The following is a 20,932-nucleotide window of genomic DNA, read 5'->3' as shown; positions in this document are numbered from 1 at the left end:
ATTGTGTATGAAAGAAGATGATGTTCTGGGTTGTCCATTATGTTTCACATTTTATGACGTAGTATATATATATATATATATATATATATATATATATATATATATGTATGTTGTGCTGCAGATTGGAACTGCGAAGGTCCCATTGCTATCGACTATAACTTGTGTAAGTGCTGATCTATAACCAAGTGTGCCATATGTTTCTTGTGAACCTTATTGCTTCCCTATTCCCAATAAAGTGGCAGAATAAAAAGGCTTTTACAGGTCCCTGTGGTGTAGCAGCTACTTCCAGTGGTAGTCACAGAGCTGCAGGGCTGCTGTGGTGACAAATGACACCAAGCACATATTTTACTATTGCCATTTACAATGCATGATCCAGGCTGTGCTGTTCAAATGACTGCGCAGCAACACTGTCAAGAGTTATGGTGGCAGTAGGATTATGCGTGTGTGCTAGAGTGCTGCGCACTTACTGTACAAATATTTATTGAGCTGATTTAGTTAGTCATTTAAGCATTTAGCTTTTTTCTTTATTTGTGTAGTATATATGAAGATGACACCAGTCATGCATGGCGATTGCCAGATTCAGGAGCTCCTGTGTTAGAACATGCTCTGTTGCCCAACCCACACGAGTTTTAATTGATCAAGATAATTAAAATAGATTAATAATGACATATACGTGCACTCTGTTTGAAAATGGCCCTCTCTAGGTCAAATACGAGGTCGTCATAAACATTGTATCATATTTTTAAACGACTTTTTAAAATAATACAGTGCGATCGATATTATATTATCGATCACATTTATACTTTGTGTTACAAAGTACAAAGTGATAACTTTTAGACTTGTACGCTGTGATGTGAGGCACTTATTGAAACACACCTGAAATTTCTTATAATCTGTTTATTTTTTATGCACATATCAAGTTGAAAGCAGAAGTTTACATACACTGAATTGACACATACACCTGTTTTTTTTTTCACTGTTGATAAAGGAGGACATTTATGTATTTACCAGGAACATAGTACCATTTCATAGTGCAGTCAATGAGCTATGTTACCGTCAGTTATTATATAAATTTGGCTTTGATGCCTTTAAGTGCATGAAAGACTCAAACCAACTCTCCAGGTATGTTTTAGATGAGGGAATAACGTCATAACATGACATATAATGGTCGAAAAAGTTGATTTTACAAACTTTAACCAAAATTATTTATATTTATTTAATATCACATTAACGGTTGAAAGAAATCTCAGAGATGTATGTATTATGTATGTGTTTAAAATCATGAGTTTGAATGCAGAGTGATTACCGTAACTTCAAACAATGATGCCAACATGAAAATGCCTTTGCCGTAAATATCAAGACTATATGTTACGAGGCAACCAAACTTCTGATCCTGAAGGCTTTTGTGAAAGTCTGGCCCTCATTGCATGTTACCAAAAATGAAATTTGGCAAATTTTCCCAGTACATTTATTATCAATTTAGCTGGAAACAAGATTAAATTCCATCTCAAAAGTAATATCAGATCACATCTTCGTTATGAAGACCTTTTAAAAATCCCATTGTCTGGTTGTGACTCACCAATTAAAAATTGATCACATTTGTTATATTCATCTCTGCAGTGTTTCATGATGCATCTCTTCTCTATAACCTACTTCATGGTCATTTAGACTGCAGCCTGCTGAAGGATCTCATTTTATGGTTATAATATTATGTTCTGTGTTCCTTTGTGAATACAGCATTTCCCCTTGTTGCAGACTGCATAACATTTTTTCCTTTTGCTTGTGTGTAATGGGATACACTTTGCCTTCAGGGAAACAAAACTACAGCCTTGAGATCTTACTGTGCTGAAGATCTAACAGACATGGCCATGAGGGGGCAGAGATAAGTTGATGCACTCTCAGAGAACATTTATTTTAATATGCTTTCTTTGTTGTTCTTCGTTTGGGTCCTTTGTTGAACATCTGGCACTCATCCATGACCCCGTCCTCAAATGACACTTGAATCACATATTGGAAGAAAATTAAGGAGAGCAACAGAATATTATAATGGACACTAACCTACACAAAACATGTTCCAATTTATCAAATCAGCTGTTTTTAGCTTTTAGGTACTTGAAAACATGAACTTGTTGAAGTTCATGTTGAACATATTTACTTGTATGTTCAGCATGTTTTTTGTTTTTTGTTTTTTTCAAATTCCACCATAGCAGTTTGCCTAAATAAAACTTGAGGAAGTCTGTCATGGTTGTTGGTTTCAGTGCGCCACTTTAAAGATTGCATGAGTGCTTCTTGACAAATATGTCTATCTCAAAAATCTTCCATTCAAAATACAAATATCCTGCAGTGATATATTTAAAGTGTTCATTTCTGTTCTTTCCCAAGTTAATTGAGAAAGTAGTTGGGTGGACACACACCCTACTGTCCACGTTCCTGTATTAAAACACCTTTTCTATGTAATATTCTAATCTTTTAATACAACTGAGTTTTGGGTATTCATTTGCTGTAAGTCACTATCACCAATTAAACAAACACTGGAAACACATCACTTTGTGTGCAATGAAAAAATATTGATTTCATTTTGTTCAGTTACTTAAATAAATTAAACTTTTGATCGCATTGTAATATCTGAGATAAAACTGTATAAGTGACTCCAATTTGGTCAAGCCTTAAAAAGCTTTCAGGAGAGCTCCTACACCCAGCCTTGCATTAACTCACACCAGAAAGCAAATTAACATACTTGGGTGCTTCGAAAACTGTCCATTAAAGGTCCGTGTCAGAGATTATTAAAAGTTAAATCGCTTGCTTTATTAGCGCGACGGAAGCTTTCCATATCATTGACGCCCTGAGAGATTATCACAAACACGACATGTGCTTGAATAAAACAAACAAACAAACAAAAAAAAAACATATTATATGTTCGAGTTTTGTTTCTCACTTCAGTATGTCCGAGGGTAAAGAGAGTGGCAGCCTGAAGCGGAGAGGTAGGAAGTGAGAGGCTCACAGTGGTAGCCAGAGGGCGGTGGCATTTCTCTCTCTCTGCGTAAACGGAGACTGTGGCGGAGCGGAGAGAGCGCACGGAGAGGAGAGCAGACCGGAGAGCAGTGGCGAGGCAGCAGCGCCGCTGACACAAGTGGCGGGACCGAGCAGTCATTTCCACCACCTCTTCCACAGCTTCAGCCGGCTGCAGCTTTCTCACAAACACTGGAACTAGAGAGGCTTTACAGCCACACCACTGGCTTTGGACTTCATCTGCAGATCCTGTGCTGGAGTAGCGGAGGGGGGTTCTTATTTCCCCCCACCCACCAACACCATCGTGGACGGAGGAGTTGCGTGTGTTTGTGCGCGTTACGCCGTGTCTACTCTGTAATGGGCAAAAGTGGACTGAGGAGTGGAGTAGCGCCGGGGGGTTCTTGTCTGGTGAGAATGTTCGCCACGCCGGGGATCCTGGTTCTTTTGGCGCTCGCACACGCAGGAGTCGCTCAAGGTAAGGCAAGGAGAGCGCCTTTTATAATTACACCTTCCCACGTTTAAAAAGTGATGAACACTCTCACTCGTTGCCGCATGCCAGAAGTAACTGAACCCATCTGATAGTTCTGATAGTTTTATTTAATCCGAGTTGATGCTGATGAGTCGGTCAGCATCAGACTGCACGGGCATTTACGCATATTTGCATCTAATGTAACTTGTTAGAATGATTTCCTCTATTCCGCAGGTTTTGTAAAAAAGATCGGAAGTACATGACGAATCCGTAGAAATGCTTCTATGGATGATTATCATTTCCCCTCTTACTCAGAACGGTTGTTTTCAGTAACAAACAGGCAAATCCACTCAGAGTTTGCAGCTCAGACACAAACTCTGAAAGGCAGCGTTCCGTTTCACGCTCAGGCCACTGATGTAATTTAGGAGCACTTTGCAAAAATATACAGGCGACGCTCCGCTGCCCCGATTGGAAAACTGATCCGAAGTGGGCTATAAGCTACAGGACACCCGTCAGAAAGCTTCTAGGCAATTACAGATCTCACAGCAACTCCGCCGAATAGCTTACCGCTGAAAGATCAAACCCTGAGGCTCCAAGATCAGAGCAGCTTACATGATGATATGCTCCAAAAAAAGGGCTTAGTGTATGTGATGGTACAATGTCCGGATGGGGAAATGATTTGCTTTTGGTATATTACTGTGTCCACTATATACTCCCCCAAGTGAAGCATAAACGTGATATTGAAGTGATATTTCACCCCGCACCGCTGCTGATAGTGGGGATCTAGGTTGATCGTAGAAACGCGTCTAAACTTTCTCCTATTTAGGTATTCCATTTCTTATTTGGTGAAAGTTGGGAATAGTATTTTTACTTATACTTAAAAAAAAAAAACAACAAAAAAAAACAAGCTGCTTTATTCTCCACATTTGCCTTGTAAAATGTTGGCCTTTTCCACCCCTGACCTGATCCTCTGCTTTGATATGACTATAATATCCCACTTGAATAGCTGTTAAAAGAAAAATACACAGTAATTTGCCCTGTCCATGCTACAGGACGCAGTCTATAAATTGGTATTGACATTACAAATTGGCCAAGGGCTTTTGTGCTGCATTTGGGAAGTAATTGGACATGATGTTGCAGCTACCTTTCTCCCGTTGCCCGAGGGAGCAACATTTCAGCAACTAACTCCAGTATTCATTAGAGCAATTCTTCAATGGTTTGCAGCCAGATCAATAGATTGCAAATAAGAGTCACATTTTGAGCAGGTGGAATATATGCGATTCTGACACCAGTGTGCAGTTTAAAGCTGATAAGTTGGAACTACTTCTGGGCTGAGCAGCATTTCTCTCATTCTACCTTCATCTATAAAGGCTTTTTTTTTTTGTCTCCCCATTCTCTGTCTGGCTTCCCAGTTACGTTTTTGTGTATGTTTCAAGCAACTCGCCCTGTGTCTCTGAAGTTCTTTTCTTTGTGAGCACTCGTTAGTTGTTCTACTCACAAACACAACCTAACTCTTGGGAGGAGGGTTGTTTTGTGTAGATGGCTTTTTTTTTTTTCTTGGTGCCTCATTGTGAAACTGCTTTCGGGCCGGTGTAGCTATAGACTGCAAATGTTGAATGGGAAACAAATATTTGCTCTTGCCAAATTATTTCTCCTCATGCGTCAATGAGTATCTTATGTCCTGCTTCTGCCTCCAGTTTCTGCTCATTTTTGAAATATGTGCTCAGGCAGGTTTAATAGCTAAAATCTTTTCCATGGTAGTAACTTATCATTAGAATGATAGCCTTTGTGAAAATGATTCTGGCACTGATTTAGATTAAAGCCCAGTGATGAAGCAGTGGGAGCCTCAATCAGCCTTCTTAGATGTTTTTTATTTTTTGTATTTTTTTTTTTTATATATAAATACATAATCAGTGCACCTTCATCAGATACAATTTTTTTCATTTCAGGCCTTAAGGAATGCAATGACTGTATTGTACTATGGATATGTTCCTGAATCGTGCTCTCCTTTAAACACACAATGGGGGGAGGAGTGTTAGTTTAGATCCACTCTGGGCATGCGACTGCTTTCTAACTAAGCCCCTCCCTCAAGCAGTTGAGCAATTATAAAGCCATTAGTTGAGCGTCTTTGCATTTGATGTAGGGTGAATGGGTGTCGCTGTACTCACACTTAAAAGTCCCTCATGCTTAATATAATCACTGAAATGTTGAGTAGCCGCATTGTACAGTTAATTTCATATGGGATAATTGGGAAACCCTTTGGTGTGTTGAGGTTTTATATATCCTATTAAGATCCAGACTGTAACATGTTGTGCTTTGGGCTTCTTTTTTTTTGTAGAAACCCCATTTTTTTCATAAGAGATGTTTATTTTCCTCTTGGACTACATAGCGGTCAGTTCAGTGTAAACTGAGATGTGGAAGAAAATCAGCTTAGGTACTTGCTATACTTAGTTTTTTAGACCACATCTCTTTTGAACCACTTTATATGATTACTGGTGTCCAAGAGGGATACGGACCACGGCCTGCCACAAGAAGCTAAAATCTACGAAAACTTCACATCCTCTCTAAAAACACTTCCACCTATTTTAACAGTTCAAGCACCAAATACACTTTGCTATGCATTAATACACACTGCATTAGTACTACAGCATAAGCTAACATTTTCAGTTGCTGCTTGATATATTGTGTAGCGGAAGAGTCATAACTTTGCAGTTCAGTAACATGTTCTTAACATCTGTAGGGTTCTGGCCATCTTTTTGTGGCTGTTTATGGCCAGCCAGCATTTGTATGTTTTAATATGGCACCAGACAAATATATATTTTACGAATTTGACTTTTCTGACCTATTGTTTTCAAGCACTATTTTATTCAGATGAAAGGTAACCTATTCTTTTGTTTATGTTTATTTAAAGAAATAATTATTCAGGGGTGAAGCTGGAACAGACTGATTAATACAATTTTGACACATTTCTTTAGCCAAAAAGCAGTGTCTTTAAAATGAAACTAAATAAACTGGATTTTATTAGGAAACGTCATAGTTCGTTGAGCTCAAAACAAGTGTGATGATGCTGAAAGTGTTTGAGGCTGGTGTTTGTTTTTGAACTTGGCAGTTTGGGGACTGTCTTAGAGAACTCCTGTGGAGTGTGTACTTGCGGGTGTGTTTTTATGTGTGCATGTCTACGAACTTGGCACTATCGCTGCGCTCCAGCAGAGCTTGCAGGGTGTTATGGCATTGGTTTGTATGTATGCGCACACATGCGGCATGACGATGCTGCCAGGGCTACCATGCTGTCTCCCATTATGCTCTTATCCTGTCCCATGGTGTAGTTTATCCATGCAGGGTTCAGCGCTTGTTGGGGGGGACAGCTGGGAATTATTGGAACTAAATAGGACACTTTGATTGGTCGTGCTGCCCCAACTGGCAAAGTGCAATTGGTTGAGCTGGTCTTATGTAGTAAATTTGATGGCGGGCCTGTATCAGAAGGAGGGAGAACTGAATGAGTGAGGAAGGGAGATCTCTCTGGGTGGCTCGTACGGGCTTTGATCACTCCACTAGGACTTGACAAGCTGACTGCCTCCAATGCACAACATGCACACACACACACACCCACACATGCGCACACACACGCACGCACGCACGCACACACACACACACACACACACACACACACACACACACACACACACACACACACATTCTCTCATGCACAGCAAGATATTTCTGCAGTGAAACAATGCTGCATTTTGTCCAGATTCTCTGGGTGGTATGTGAGCGTGCTCTGCATCTATGGTGTGTGCATGGACAGGCGTTCACAAGAGTGTGTCAAAGGAAGTCTTTGACTGTGTCTCAGACTCTCTTTTATTTATTTTTTTTCAGTGGACCCTCCCGCTGCGAGCATCAGCCTAGTGATTGCAGATCTTCCTTGCCCTTCCTCTCCTTTAAAAAGTATATATATACTTCTGGTTAATTCATCCATGCATTTTATTGACTTTCACTTTTTATGTGACTAGTAGCAGGACATTTGTTGTATTTGCCTTTTCAATTCTATATCTGTATTCTTTTAGTCCTGTTGGGTGTTTAAGAGATTTAATGACCTCTCTTCGTGATTCAAGTCCGATGGCCTTGCTCGTCCCTCCACGGGTATCTGTTTATGTTTTACTCTCAAAGTATAGTAGTATAAACATAGCTGTATGGAAAAGGAAGTAGAGGTTGAAAACTAATATTGACCACACATCGCCAAAAAATGGAGAGAGGTTTTCAGGAATGTGTTACTATAGGGCAACTTGTAATTGTTCTGTCATGTCAACTAGTATTTGCGATGTTAAATGCCACCCTACATGCTGTCAGGAGATGTAGAGAAAGAAGTGCAATTCTCTATCACACCGACAGGGGATACAGCTGATCAGTCATGTGAGTTAAATGTTAGAACTTATTCTGCAAATGTGTTTCCATCTCTCCTCTAGCACATAAACTTTTTTTGGGAAAGCCAAAAATCTCATTGAGCGAGCTTAAATACATTTCCATGAAATTGAGGAAGTTATTTTGAAATTTGCATTTCCATCAACCTTTGCTAATGTGATACCTCAAAATAAACACAAAAAACATTGATTGAAGCATGGTTACTGTCCTCTTTTGCTGTGCTGTGAGAGTGAGTTGTCTGACAAATCTGACCACTAGGTTAACTAAGTTATCAATGTTCACCCAACTGTTGCCACTCAGCCACTTTGTTGCTATGTTTAGTGACTCTTCGAACTGGATTCTCCACATCAGGCTTTTTAAAGATTCGTGTTTAGCAAGAAAACTGCAATCGGTGCAGTCACAACTTGATATTCTGTTTTGTGCTACAAAAGTCTTTTTTTTTTTTGAGAAGATAAAACACCAGGTTTAAAAAGATACTTTTCAAAATATTACATTGATAAATGGAGGCTCTTTTCTTGCACTCCACCATATGTCTCATTCTCCTCTGGGGGTAAACCCAGGATCGAACATAAGAATGCATCCCTGTGTGGGTTTGTCTAAGTGCACTTGATTTTCTAGAGATGAGAAAAGAAAAACAGGGGGAAAAAAGAAAGAGATAAATGCCCTAAAACTGATTCCATGCTTCTCCTGCTGTTGGGCATAATCCCTTCTAGAGTTTCATGTAAAGATCTGGAATTATGAATTTTTCATGGCCCGTGTAACAGAAGGCCTCATTCGGTGCTCTCATTTCAAGGCTTTTTGTTGCAGTTTAGCGTTGTGCATCTCTGTGCATGTGGGATGGTGGCAGTGAGAAAATGCCACTTACTTCCAATCGATGGCCTACTATATAGTTCCCACTTGTTCCTTGTGGTCCTGTAGTGATAAAAATATTAGCATATTTAGGTTTTTCTAATCTTTACAAAAGGTTTATTTTGTGACTTGACTAGGTAAAGTATGTTCTTTGGTCTGGTACTGTTACAAAATGACAGACTTTTTGTCCAAAATGTTACGTTATAGTTTTAATGTACTGACATGTACAGAATTACTACCAAGTTCTCCTGATGTCACACTTTTAACAAACTGAAATAAAAAACTGCATCTCAAATCCCTAAAGAAATCAGTTGGGCTTGGTGAATTACCGTCACTGAGTGCCAGGCTGCAGATTTTCTAACTGGTGTCCATGAGCTTACTACCCCACTCGTGTCACTTGTCCCCATTTCTCTGCCTGGCTCCGTTTCCTCATATTCTCTGGCCTGCTTTCGCCTTTCCCATCTGCTTTCTCTGACATTCTTCTTGCTTTCTATAACCTTCAGCTCATTTAAAAAAAAAATGATTTCCCCCCTCTGTTGTTGTTTCACACAACCCTGCCTCCCTTTTCTATGCAAATCTACTCAGCGTGTGGCCAGAACAGTGGACATATTGTTGTATGTCTGAACTGGCTGAACTGACATTTTGTTTTTGTGTGCATGCGTTTGGTCATTGAAACTCATCAGTCAGCCAGAAGTAGAGAACTTGCTCGCACAAACACAAGTTGAATGCAGACAGACTAAGCTGAGAGAAAAGGAAAGACGAATTGGGGACAGGTAGAGAAAACGAACTGCATTTCGTGCCAGCTGCTCTCCATTGACATCTCACCCTGTATCTTTGCTGTGAGACCTTGCCTCTGTTCACTGCCGGCTGCTTAGGGTTTTCATGGTCTATATATTCTTTTTATTTGATCTTGTAAAACCTGCAGTAAATAGCTCAACTTGGTTTATTTGCTTCAAAAACAGGCAGCGAGCTGCACTTATGGGAGTCATGTGATCAGAAAAGGCATTTTTTTTCTTCCTGTGTGAAAACAGCAACTTGTGCCTCTCTCTCAGTTTAATCCTGTATTGCCTCTCCTGTGTCTGCCTCTGACACTTTTTGTTTGGATTCAAGCTAAAGATTGTGCCTGGTGTGGCTCCCCATTTTTTTTTCTCCTGTAAATCTTAGCAGTAACCTAAACATCACTTAATTGATCTGTGGCATCTGTCAGGTTCTCTAAATGACTTAGGTTAAAAACTAATCAATCTCACTGGTCAAAATTAAGTCTCGTAGCTTATCAATAAAATTAGTTTCAGCTAAAGAGTAATTCTTGACCAAAACCTTGAGCAAAACTTTACACTTTATAAGGAAGAGTAGGAGAGTTTGTTTCAGTTTACTAAAAATTGCATTGAAAAATATAATTCTAACATTAATAAAGCAATATCTTCCTATCACTAATGAACAAGTAAAAAAAAACACACAAAAAAAACAAACCTAACTTAAACTTATAAGAAGTAACATCAATGAAGAAGACAAAGAACTAGTACACAGTACTTGTTAACTTGCGTTTGTAATTGGAGTAGGGCTGAAACGATTCCTCGAATGATTCGAGTACCTCGATTACTAAAATTCCTCGAGGAAAATTTACCTGCCTCGAAGCTTCGTTAATTTATGTTTTATTATTTAGCGCACCGTGTTCCGGCCGGGACTTCATTTGCGTTGCGCGGAGCTCTCACTTCCGCCTCTGAGTTGTTGACAAAAGCTAAGTCTCAGCGGCATAAAGTCCAATCTTCAAGATTGGCCCGTGGGGATTTTATTGATTGATGATAATGCCCGACTTTTTATCGTTTTTTGGGGAACCAATAAGCATCCTTAAAATGACTGGGGGAATGCCTGGAGTACGGCAGCATTTCTCCTCCGGGGCTGCTGGTTGAAAGCGAACGGCGGGAAGAGCGCTGAGGTGAGCGGATAGCCTGAACAGGGCGGGCGGCTGAGTAGCTGATGCTTACCGTGTAAATTTAGCTTTACCGACGAACAGCACAATAAATTTCATATCCCGGTCTGAAGAAACGGGTGGCGGAGCGCATCGTACATGGCTGGTAGATGAGTTTCTGAGTGTGACCAGTGAAGGTGTCGTAAATATCCCGTATTGCTTCCCCCGTGTTCGTCCCCCGGTCTAACGGTTCGTCAGTCCGCTGGTCTATTTCCTCCCCTCCCCTCCATCTTACGTTCGTTCATTCGCCCTCTCCTCCCACTCCAGGCGGCATTTCCCGTATTTTCAAACCCAAAGCGTGACAGGTTAGGTGGCAAGGTGAGTTTAATTAATCTATTAAACTCACTGAAGATGAATACATGAACTAAAAGCTGGATTGTAGACATTTTTTATAAGCATATTTGTGAGCCTGCCTCTTTGTTATTAAATTCAATATAATTTCAGATTTTTCTATAACTTTTCTTCTGGTTAACTTAGAAAGTGAGCTATTATTGTTACAGGTTAGTTTTCTAAACTACAAAAAAGCAACTGTTAGGGATCCTCAAATATGAAAAATTGGACTGATATTGATATTTGATAGTAACACTGGTATTATGCCAGATTTACCAATATTTCATTTTAGAATTTTTTTTTATCCGATTACTCGATTAATCGTAAGAATAATCGATAGATTACTCGATTACTAAAATATTCGTTTACAACAGCCCTAAATTGGAGACATTTCTCTTTGAAACATGGCTGATTGAAAAGTGAAATGTTGTCAAGCATTTGTTTCATTTTTTACATGTCAAGGGGAAAACTATTTTATGGTCTAAATTGTAGTTTTATGACTTAAAGGGAAGTGAAAAGGAAAGAGAAGGGGAAAAAGCTGCAGAAGGGCAAACAAAACAAAAACTTAGAATTCATTCTGGACTGAAAAAGGAAAGTACCTTTTTTGATCCAACACATGTTGTATTCATTTATTGCTGTTGCAATCCAACAGGATAATCTGCCCTGTTTGGCTCGCTGGGGTCTGACTTCCACACAGATGAAAGCTTTTTAGGGTTCAGTTGTGAGGACTGGTTTCAGAGATTGCACTTCCCTCTTTACCTCATCAACCAAAGCTGACCAGCCAATCAAAAGTAGACAAAAAGACAGAACAATACAATTTTACTTCATCTACTCATGTCACTGATGAAGCACACACAGAAATAAATACTGCACACTGTAAGTTTGGAAGGAGCTTTCTCTTAGGAGACAGACACGACCAGCAGATGGGCCTTGGTTGTGTTGGCATAATGGTCTTTTTGCGTGTTTGGGGCAAAAGAGCCTTATTTGTGTTGCCATGAATATGTGATTAAGTTACCATTGAGAAAGACAATATGTCCACAGGGCTGGGGCCCAGGTAGTTTTGTTTCCACCAGAAGCATGTTATGTACATTGTACTGTTTTCACAGCATGGGAGAGGAAGAATAAAAGAGGGGGGAAAATGAGGGCCAAGTCTGAAAAAGACAGCAGTACAAGACTGTGAATTAGACAAAATAAGAGAAGATGCTTTTCTCCTCTTCTTTTTATGAGACAGAGAAGAGAATTTGAAATCCAGTGTCTTTTTGATATTAAACAATGCTTCACTGTAAAAGCCCATTGAACTCTGGGTTGGTAATGGTGAGAGGAAGTGGAGGGAGTAGAAAAGGAGGGTGCAAGCAAGCCGAGTAGCGTTTGGAAGCAGCCTGAAAGATTAGTCTTTCTCTTCCTCATATTTTTCTCCACTTCATTCTCTCCCCTTCTCGCTCTCTTGTTTCCTTTTATTCACCTAGCGTCTTTCAGATCTAATTCTTCCTTTTTCCACCTCATCCAAGCTTCAGCTGCCCTCCAACACCCTCACCACTCTCTCTGTAGATCCCAACAGTAACGTTTTTTCCCCCTTCTTCTCTTGACCCGCTCAGTCCTTGCCAAAACTGACTGGTAATCCAATGATCCATCTGAGGGAATATGCAAAAACTTGAAACCATAATTACTGTAATCACCACTGTAACTTTTTACCTTCTCAGCTTACATCTGGGTTTGCACACGGGCATGCACGCGTACACAGATGAGGTATGCTTGCTCCTGAAAGAGTACATTGTAATTCTGTAGGATGGCATGAAAAGGGGGATTTAGTGTGTGTTGTACAATACACGCTTTTGCTCTTAGAGAGACTAGCTAACCTGACTGTATTTGGAGGAAGCTGGAGCACCTGGAAAGAACCATTCACAGTGAGAACATGCACTGTGACCCCCCAGCAAGCTTCGGATGTTTCCCAAGTTGGGAAAGAAGGTCCTGGATTTGAACCCGTGACCTTCTTGCTTTGAGGCAACAGTTCTACCAACTGTTCCACTGTGCAGCCAGAAAAATTACTAATCTGAAGATTTTATTGTGTATATTTTATTGTGTAGAAATTGAACAGAAGTATAAGGAAACAGAAAGATACGGGGTAGTCTACTTGCGATGGTGTATATAAACCTGGAATATTTTACTCTGTAGGTGACAAGATTACATGTAAGCAGTTTACTTTGATTCATTTCAACACAGCATTCTAAGTGGCTCATAAATATGGGCAGCACTTTGCTGAAAAGGCATGTTTCATACGTTTGGAGCATGGCTGCGTATGAATGTGTGTGTGCGGATGAAATGTCACATTGTTAGTTTCCAGAATTATCTGTGCACGCAGCATTTTTTCCATCCCCCGAAGGAATACAGGTAGGATGGTGCCAAAGGTGGAGATTGGAGACAAAGGAAAGAGCATAATGACTTTCCACTGTTAAAATCAGGGTTTTGTGAAATCTTTTGTTTTCCTGTAAAATGCTGAACATAGAGGAGCAAAAGAAGGCAGCGGGATCAGAGGAACGAGGTGGAGCAGCATTAAACACATGGAAGTAGAAAGATATAGTGACTTGGATATGGGAGCTCTGTGAGCAGAAAAGACTGTCTGGGTAGTAATTAATCTAAGTCCTTTGAGGGACGGAAGTAATCTGTTAAAGGAAAAAAAGCCTGGATATGGACTTTGCTGGAATTTACAGTACACTTTTATAGAAACTATAATATTTGCATCCATTTCTCTTGTTTGGCCTATTTATGAGTTATGATTAGTTAAGCTGTACTTAAAGTCTCTAAAGTCCACTGCCCCTTACTGTTTGATTCTGGGTTGATGAAACTCATCCATTATTGGAGACTAGATGAAAAGGGAATAAAATTAAACAGGTGATTTATTGTTCTGATTTTCTGTTGAATTAGTGAATTTCAACCATCATTTTTTTTTTTCCCATTGAGTCAGTTTTTATGCTGACTCTGGAGCAGTACTATTGCTAGTTTTATAAATACATGGCATTCAATAATTTGGTTTTCCTCAGTCAGGTAGCAAGCTTAGTGCCATATCATGCAAAACATGCACTGATCTTGACTGGTTTTTCTTGTTAAGTAAGATTAATGGTCCTGTTTTGTGGTAAACAAACTATTGTTTTTATAACATGTTTTCACATAGAACTTAGTAATATTTTCACGGATATCAACATTTTATGTCATGTTCTGACATCTAGTGTGAATATAGAATCCTTTAGTGGGTATTTGACTGCTTTATTTAAGTCTGTCAGGCATTGCAGCGCACAAGAATATATGATGCAATGACATGCCATATTCTCATATTTCCTTTATTACTGGAGGCGTGAAGCTTCGCACAATGTTGATTTAAACAAGCAGGTTAGTTTTCCAGCTGTTGCCTCCCAACATTATAAACCATTCTTGCATAGTTTAGATTAAATTCTTTAGAAAATATCCTTAAGAGACAAATACTTAGGGCTGTTGTAAACGAATATTTTAGTAATCGAGTAATCTATCGATTATTCTTACGATTAATCGAGTAATCGGATAAAAAAAATTATAAAATGAAATATTGGTAAATCTGGCATAATACCGGTGTTACTATCAGATATCAATATCAGTCCAATTTTTCATATTTGAGCATCCCTAACAGTTGCTTTTTTGTAGTTTAGAAAACTAACCTGTAACAATAATAGCTCACTTTCTAAGTTAACCAGAAGAAAAGTTATAGAAAAATCTGAAATTATATTGAATTTAATAACAAAGAGGCAGGCTCACAAATATGCTTATAAAAAATGTCTACAATCCAGCTTTTAGTTTATGTATTCATCTTCAGTGAGTTTAATAGATTAATTAAACTCACCTTGCCACCTAACCTGTCACGCTTTGGGTTTGAAAATACGGGAAATGCCGCCTGGAGTGGGAGGAGAGGGCGAATGAACGAACATGGGGTGCAGGGGAGGAAATAGACCAGCGGACTGACAACAGTTAGACCGGGGGACGAACACGGGGGAAGCAATACGGGATATTTACGACACCTTCACTGGTCACACTCAGAAACTCATCTACCAGCCATGTACGATGCGCTCCACCACCCGTTTCTTCAGACCGGGATATGAAATTTATTGTGCGGTTCGTCGGTAAAGCTACATTTACACGGTAAGCATCAGCTACTCAGCCGCCCGCCCTGTTCAGGCTATCCGCTCACCTCAGCGCTCTTCCCGCCGTTCGCTTTCAACCAGCAGCCCCGGAGGAGAAATGCTGCCGTACTCCAGGCATTCCCCAGTCATTTTAAGGATGCTTATTGGTTCCCCAAAAACGATAAAAAGTCGGGCATTATCATCAATCAATAAAATCCCCACGGGCCAATCTTGAAGATTGGACTTTATGCCGCTGAGACTTAGCTTTTGTCAACAACTCAGAGGCGGAAGTGAGAGCTCCGCGCAACGCAAATTAAGTCCCGGCCGGAACACGGTGCGCTAACTAATAAAACATAAATTAACGAAGCTTCGAGGCAGGTAAATTTTCCTCGAGGAATTTTAGTAATCGAGGTACTCGAATCATTCGAGGAATCGTTTCAGCCCTACAAATACTTGAGAGTAGCATCAGTATCTTTATGCCTTGTACATGCTGCACCTACGCTAATGATGTAAACATTCAAAGTTTTAAATGATTAGTTTGAAACATATTCCCTGCTATCCTTAAAACAGGGCTGTGAAGCCTGTGGCGACATACACAGTTTAACAGGATTTAAAAAAAAATAATAATAATAATCATTATTGATGTTTGTATAAACAGCATGTTTGTAAGTACAGCAAGAAAAGCTTTAATGAGCATATTTACTGATATAATGACAGTAATTTGCCACATGCTGGGGTATCATCTAAGAGGTTGCTGCTAGAGTTTAGATGGCAACATTTTATATCCACGTTGCAGTATCTTTGTATTATGAGGCTCCCCTGATGTCATTTTCCATTTCTGTTTCACTGCATGCATCCTAATATATTAAATTATTTCTCATTTATAGGCTAAGATTATTTTGTTTATGTTGCTGTTCCACGCAATTTTTCTAACCCTGACATAGCAATTAAGTGTTTACTGTGATGTTTCCAGGATTCCATTTTACATAAAAAAACACTGTGAACTTGTTTGAAATCCCACCGATTCTTTCTGTTCATCTTTTCGCTTTTTACAGGCCAAATGCCTACGCTAACCTCGCAGTTACCAAACTTGTGATAACTAAACTATTGTATAAATGAGAAGTTTCCACTTTCTCCTTCTGAGCTGAGTTTATCCTGCGCAGCCTCCTGGGATTCCCATTTGAAATAAAGGCTTTGTCAAGGAATGTAGTAAAATATTGTGGCTCAGGACCTCGCTATTATAAAATGGAACTCTAAATGTCCTCCTCAAAGTGAAGTGAAACCCCCTCAAGGTGGCATCCTGTGTCACTTTGTGAAACCTTTCTGATATTTATGATTTTAATATATATTTTTATTTTTGTGAGCAGGAAGAATCCATTGTCTTCAAGTGTTGCAACCCTCACTGGTTTCTGTTCATCTTGTATCTTTGTTGCTTTAAATGTTGTGCTTTCTTTTTTTTTTACAATGACAATAATATGAATAATATGATTCTTTATTTTAGTTTTTAAATTGACTTGTGTTGACAGAGGCTAAAAGGCTTTTTATCCAGCTGGTATAGGTATAGTATAGTTGGTTATGTAAGCGTTTTTTTTTTTTTTTTGAGAATCCCACACAACTTTTAAATTGTGTGGCAACATTTTGTGCACTATTGAGAAAAAATAGAAAGTGATAAATATACAGAATACAAAAATTTTTTTTTTTACAAATCTGACAATGCCACAACTGGCTAACCAATAGCTGCTAACTTAAGTCAACATCAACATAAATTAAACGGTTATGTCACCTAGATTGAGTATTGATTTACATATACAAATAAAAATAACCTATATTTTGCATTGTCTTGTTTTGTGAGCTCAATCTATTGCATTGCATGCTTTGAAACTTTTGAGCACTTTGATAATAGGATACTAAAAATGTGATATTCTTATTGCAGTACTTGATAACGGCAGTGTAGCTGATAAGTCTTGGTATGCCAAGTCTTACATTGTTCATGTCTCTGCAAAACAATTTATCAAATCAAAAGTCCTTACACTCTTTGCAGCTAGAAAGAGGACAAAATGTGAGCAAAAAGTCGAATCAGGCATAAATTCAACCTGTGACTGTTTTAATGTGACCAGTTTCAGTAAAATGATGGTGGCTGTTTTCAGTACTTTTGTGTCAAAAATATATTGTGACAAAGAGCCTTGGTAGTTGCTATAACACTCACATAAAATATGTTGAATTTCTATCAATTTTATTTGAGAAATGCCTGTTTCAGTATAATAACAATTTGATTCTTAATGCCATTGTTAGTCAAATGAAGTTGGATTCTGCTTCTTTTCTGTGCTTAGATTATTACAGCTTCCTTTAAATATTTTTTAGCTTTATTTCACCGTGAGGTTGCAGTAAAAACACAGATATTAGAACTGATTTCATGAAAATATCATGTAAGTAATTTTTAGTACAAGCATAGTCATGCCTTTAATGATGTGCACCAAAAGAAAACATTGGCGTCCTTCTGGTTTATATCAAACCTTGCGCTCCAGCCCAGTTGAGGGTTCTGGAAGAGCGTTTAACCTCCACCACATATGTATCAGCTTTTTTCCTTATTTCATTCAGCTGACATCATCATCTTCTTCTTCATCATCCTCTTCTCAAAGCACAGCTGTTGTGGTGGTGCAGTAACATTTTTTTTTTTTTTTTGGAAAACAAACTGGCTCAGTGTTTAATGACATGTGGCTGAGTTAGTGAGCCAATACTGGGAAATCACACAAACGCACATGCACACAGCACACTAAGGAATAAGTGTTTCTGTCCTGGTCCTGGTCAATACAAGCATACAGGGGGGGGTTCAGGAAAAGGAGCCAACACACTCACAAGGCTACAGTGGGATGACTTGAGCTGTTTGGTAGTTAGTATAAATGTGAATAAACGCTGTGTTTCCAAATAGACTAGTTGTGTTTTTGGCAGGATTTTTATGAATCCCATTATTCTCTGTCTCTCAACCTTTGTAATTTGGCTGCCATGGTTGCCAAAAAAGTATTAAAAAGGAACATAGATGGTCCTACTCATGTGGTGTCTCCTATGTAAAGTTTAGTTTAAAAATGGGTTTACATGTTCAGAAAATCTGATTTTGAAACACATTCATATGCCTGAAACCTTTCACGAGTTGTCATTTTACAACAAGAAAGGAATCGTACAAACAAATTGAAAGTCAATTACATACATTTCAAACTGATATTAGTTAAACAATTCAGTAAAGTTCAGTTTACTATTGAAATTAGTTAAAATGTTTTCTATTTTTTTGGATTACAGCAGTATATAATTATAAGGTGCAAAACTGAAATAGACTGTAACATATTGTTTAATACCTTTGTAAGGAAATATATGATTCTAAAAACTAGTTTTGATGAAATTACATTTTGAATCATTTTTGATAAATAATATTTATATTTATAATATTTCTACCTTAAATCTTCTGCAACATAATAAACGACATAATAAAGATACAAAATAAAAGCCCATTTACTAAATGTGAGAAGTAGTACAAAGTCAAAAAATAAACCTAGCTAATGACATCATTTAGATGTCAGATTTTGAAAAACTCTGCAGCATAAGGTCAAAAGAAACTTTACATGAATGGCACAACATAAAACCTGAACATCCCGGCATAAAATATCAGCAATGGGCCCCAGTTTTTGTTTTATGCCGTATTGAAATCTGTGGCATGTGTCCATCTGTAAGTCATATATTTAGCATTTTTTGCACTGACATCATGTGTATGGGATTACTTTTGTGAGAGCAGATGAATAAGCACATGACTTACATCATAGTGTCATAGTAGGGTTATTTTACCACATCAAAGAGCATGTAAGCGCTTTTGAGCCACCCGTGCTTTCTCAATTCTCTGTGTCCATCTCTGTTTTTCTTTGACTACAGCTCCCTTTCTCTTTCGTTCCTCCTCTCTTTTTTCTCTGCTTCGGATACAGTCTTCCATTTTTTTTTCCATCAGCACTTCCTTCCTAGGGGATAGGGGAGATTTAACTTTGAACAAAAAGAAAGAAGACGGAAAACTTTGCTGAAATTTTTGAAACATATTCCCCCATCTCTGTTCTAAGAAATGTCATCCACACCCAAGGAACAGTTTCAAAAGAAGCAGAAAGTAGCTAACTAAAGCCAGACAATGCCCACGGCTCCCTCCAGCTCTCGCAAATCCTTGTATTGTTGCTGTGGTTATTTGTGTTGCCTCTTCCTCTTGAGCCCTCCAGGGTTTTGGTTTATCTATGCTCAGTGCCGAGGTCTTGTCGGAAAATAAGAGCAGGGTTGCCGTTTTGGCCTCAGGTCAACTTACAACACTTGAAAGTTTGTTATTGGTGTGAAAATAAACTCTGAACTTTTAGTTCTGAGTGGATGTGTTGCTATTTTTTTTTTGTTTCTGACATTGTACTATGTTTCACTGCATGTTTCACTGTTTTAGTTCAGCTGTGAACCATGCCCCACAGTCTACACCTGCTGAACAGGCCCCATTTAACTGCATCCTAAATACACCAGACTGTAAAGTTATGCATTTTGACCACACTTAGCGCCTGGTGTGCATACAGTATACTGTTAACTGTAATAAGTTGCCTGATGGAAAATAACTGAGTGCTATTGAAATGTCACATGAGATGGAGGAAAGTATTCAATCTCCTCTGCTCTGTAAGAAGACATTTCTCAACTGGTTTGTGAGGGAAATCAGATAGGACCGGTTTAGAGTGACAACCAAGTTGTGTGACAGGGCATAGGCTTTAGAATGTTCCATAATGATGTGTGTTAGAAAAGATAAGTTGTGTGACCGTTGTGTGATTAGAATATGCATAAAAGTACGTGTGATGCTTCTGAGCACTCAACGTTCCCTGAAAATGGCTGTTTGCTGTGTCCCCTTATTGCTAGTAAGAAATAAATACAGGAGAACTGTCTCAACGGTCTCTATTAAAACTCCCTTTCCACAACAATTCAAGAGCACATTATGCCACTACTAAATCCTCTATTTTGCAGCTTTCAGGGGGAAAAGGCAGTCTTCCTTCTTCCCTGAATAGTTTCTTCGATGTGTTGTAGACTTTGGTTTATGTCCCTAAAGCTTTTAGTTCCACTGCTCTGGATCTGCAAAGCTAAAGGGGGGGAGGCATGTCTAATGAATTATTTACAGAGCACAGAGTTAAGATAACAAAATGCTTCAGAGTTTCAGACGTGCTGGTGCCATCAAAGGTATGCAGGCTATTCACTCACCTGGTCAAAGAACATACCTATATTATTACCTATTTCTTACAAAGTGCTTCATCTAAAATGGAGAAGAAAAAAAAATCAGACCAGAATGCAACACATGTGCAGATAAATGTCAGCTTTCCAGACAAGGTCTTTTAAATAAACACTTGCTTTTGCAAATTAACTTAAGCCACCAGAATATTTCTACACGTTAAATGACAACTTGTAGCAAAGTGAAAGAGGGGCTGCCTTACTGTTCTGCTCTGTTATCACTGTTGGTCATTTTGGAAGCATTTGGGTTAACATAGTAAACATTTTAGAGGTGATAGTTAAAGAGTTAAAGGGGAGAGGTTTGCAAAATTGGGATTTTTGAGCTTTATGTCATGTTAACTTATCCACTCATCAAAGGGGTAGAGATACCTAGAGCATTAACTTAATTCTGTCATGCATGTTTGAAGAATCCTTGAATTTGCCGTGGTAGCTATTTGGAAGTTCTTAAGCATTTGCTTTCACAAAGCG

At 38.8% G+C, this 20,932-nt stretch overlaps 1 protein-coding gene across 1 annotated transcript in view; it reads left to right on the top strand.

The window, feature by feature from the left end:
- The first annotated feature begins 2,703 nt into the window (after positions 1–2,703).
- Positions 2,704–20,932, top strand: part of LOC106916787 (netrin receptor UNC5C-like) — a 202,897-nt gene continuing 184,668 nt past the window's right edge. The window contains exon 1 of the mRNA XM_014985307.2: positions 2,704–3,484. Within this exon, the coding sequence (XP_014840793.1) occupies positions 3,367–3,484 (118 nt within the window). The 5' untranslated portion in view covers positions 2,704–3,366. The remainder of the gene's footprint in view (positions 3,485–20,932) is intronic.

The sequence above is a fragment of the Poecilia mexicana genome, unplaced genomic scaffold (assembly GCF_051168715.1).
Source record: "Poecilia mexicana isolate PSO_F unplaced genomic scaffold, ASM5116871v1 scaffold_9, whole genome shotgun sequence".
NCBI lineage: Eukaryota > Metazoa > Chordata > Actinopteri > Cyprinodontiformes > Poeciliidae > Poecilia > Poecilia mexicana.
Note: the sequence above shows the minus strand (reverse complement) of the source record. Positions and strands in the feature narration are given on the sequence as shown.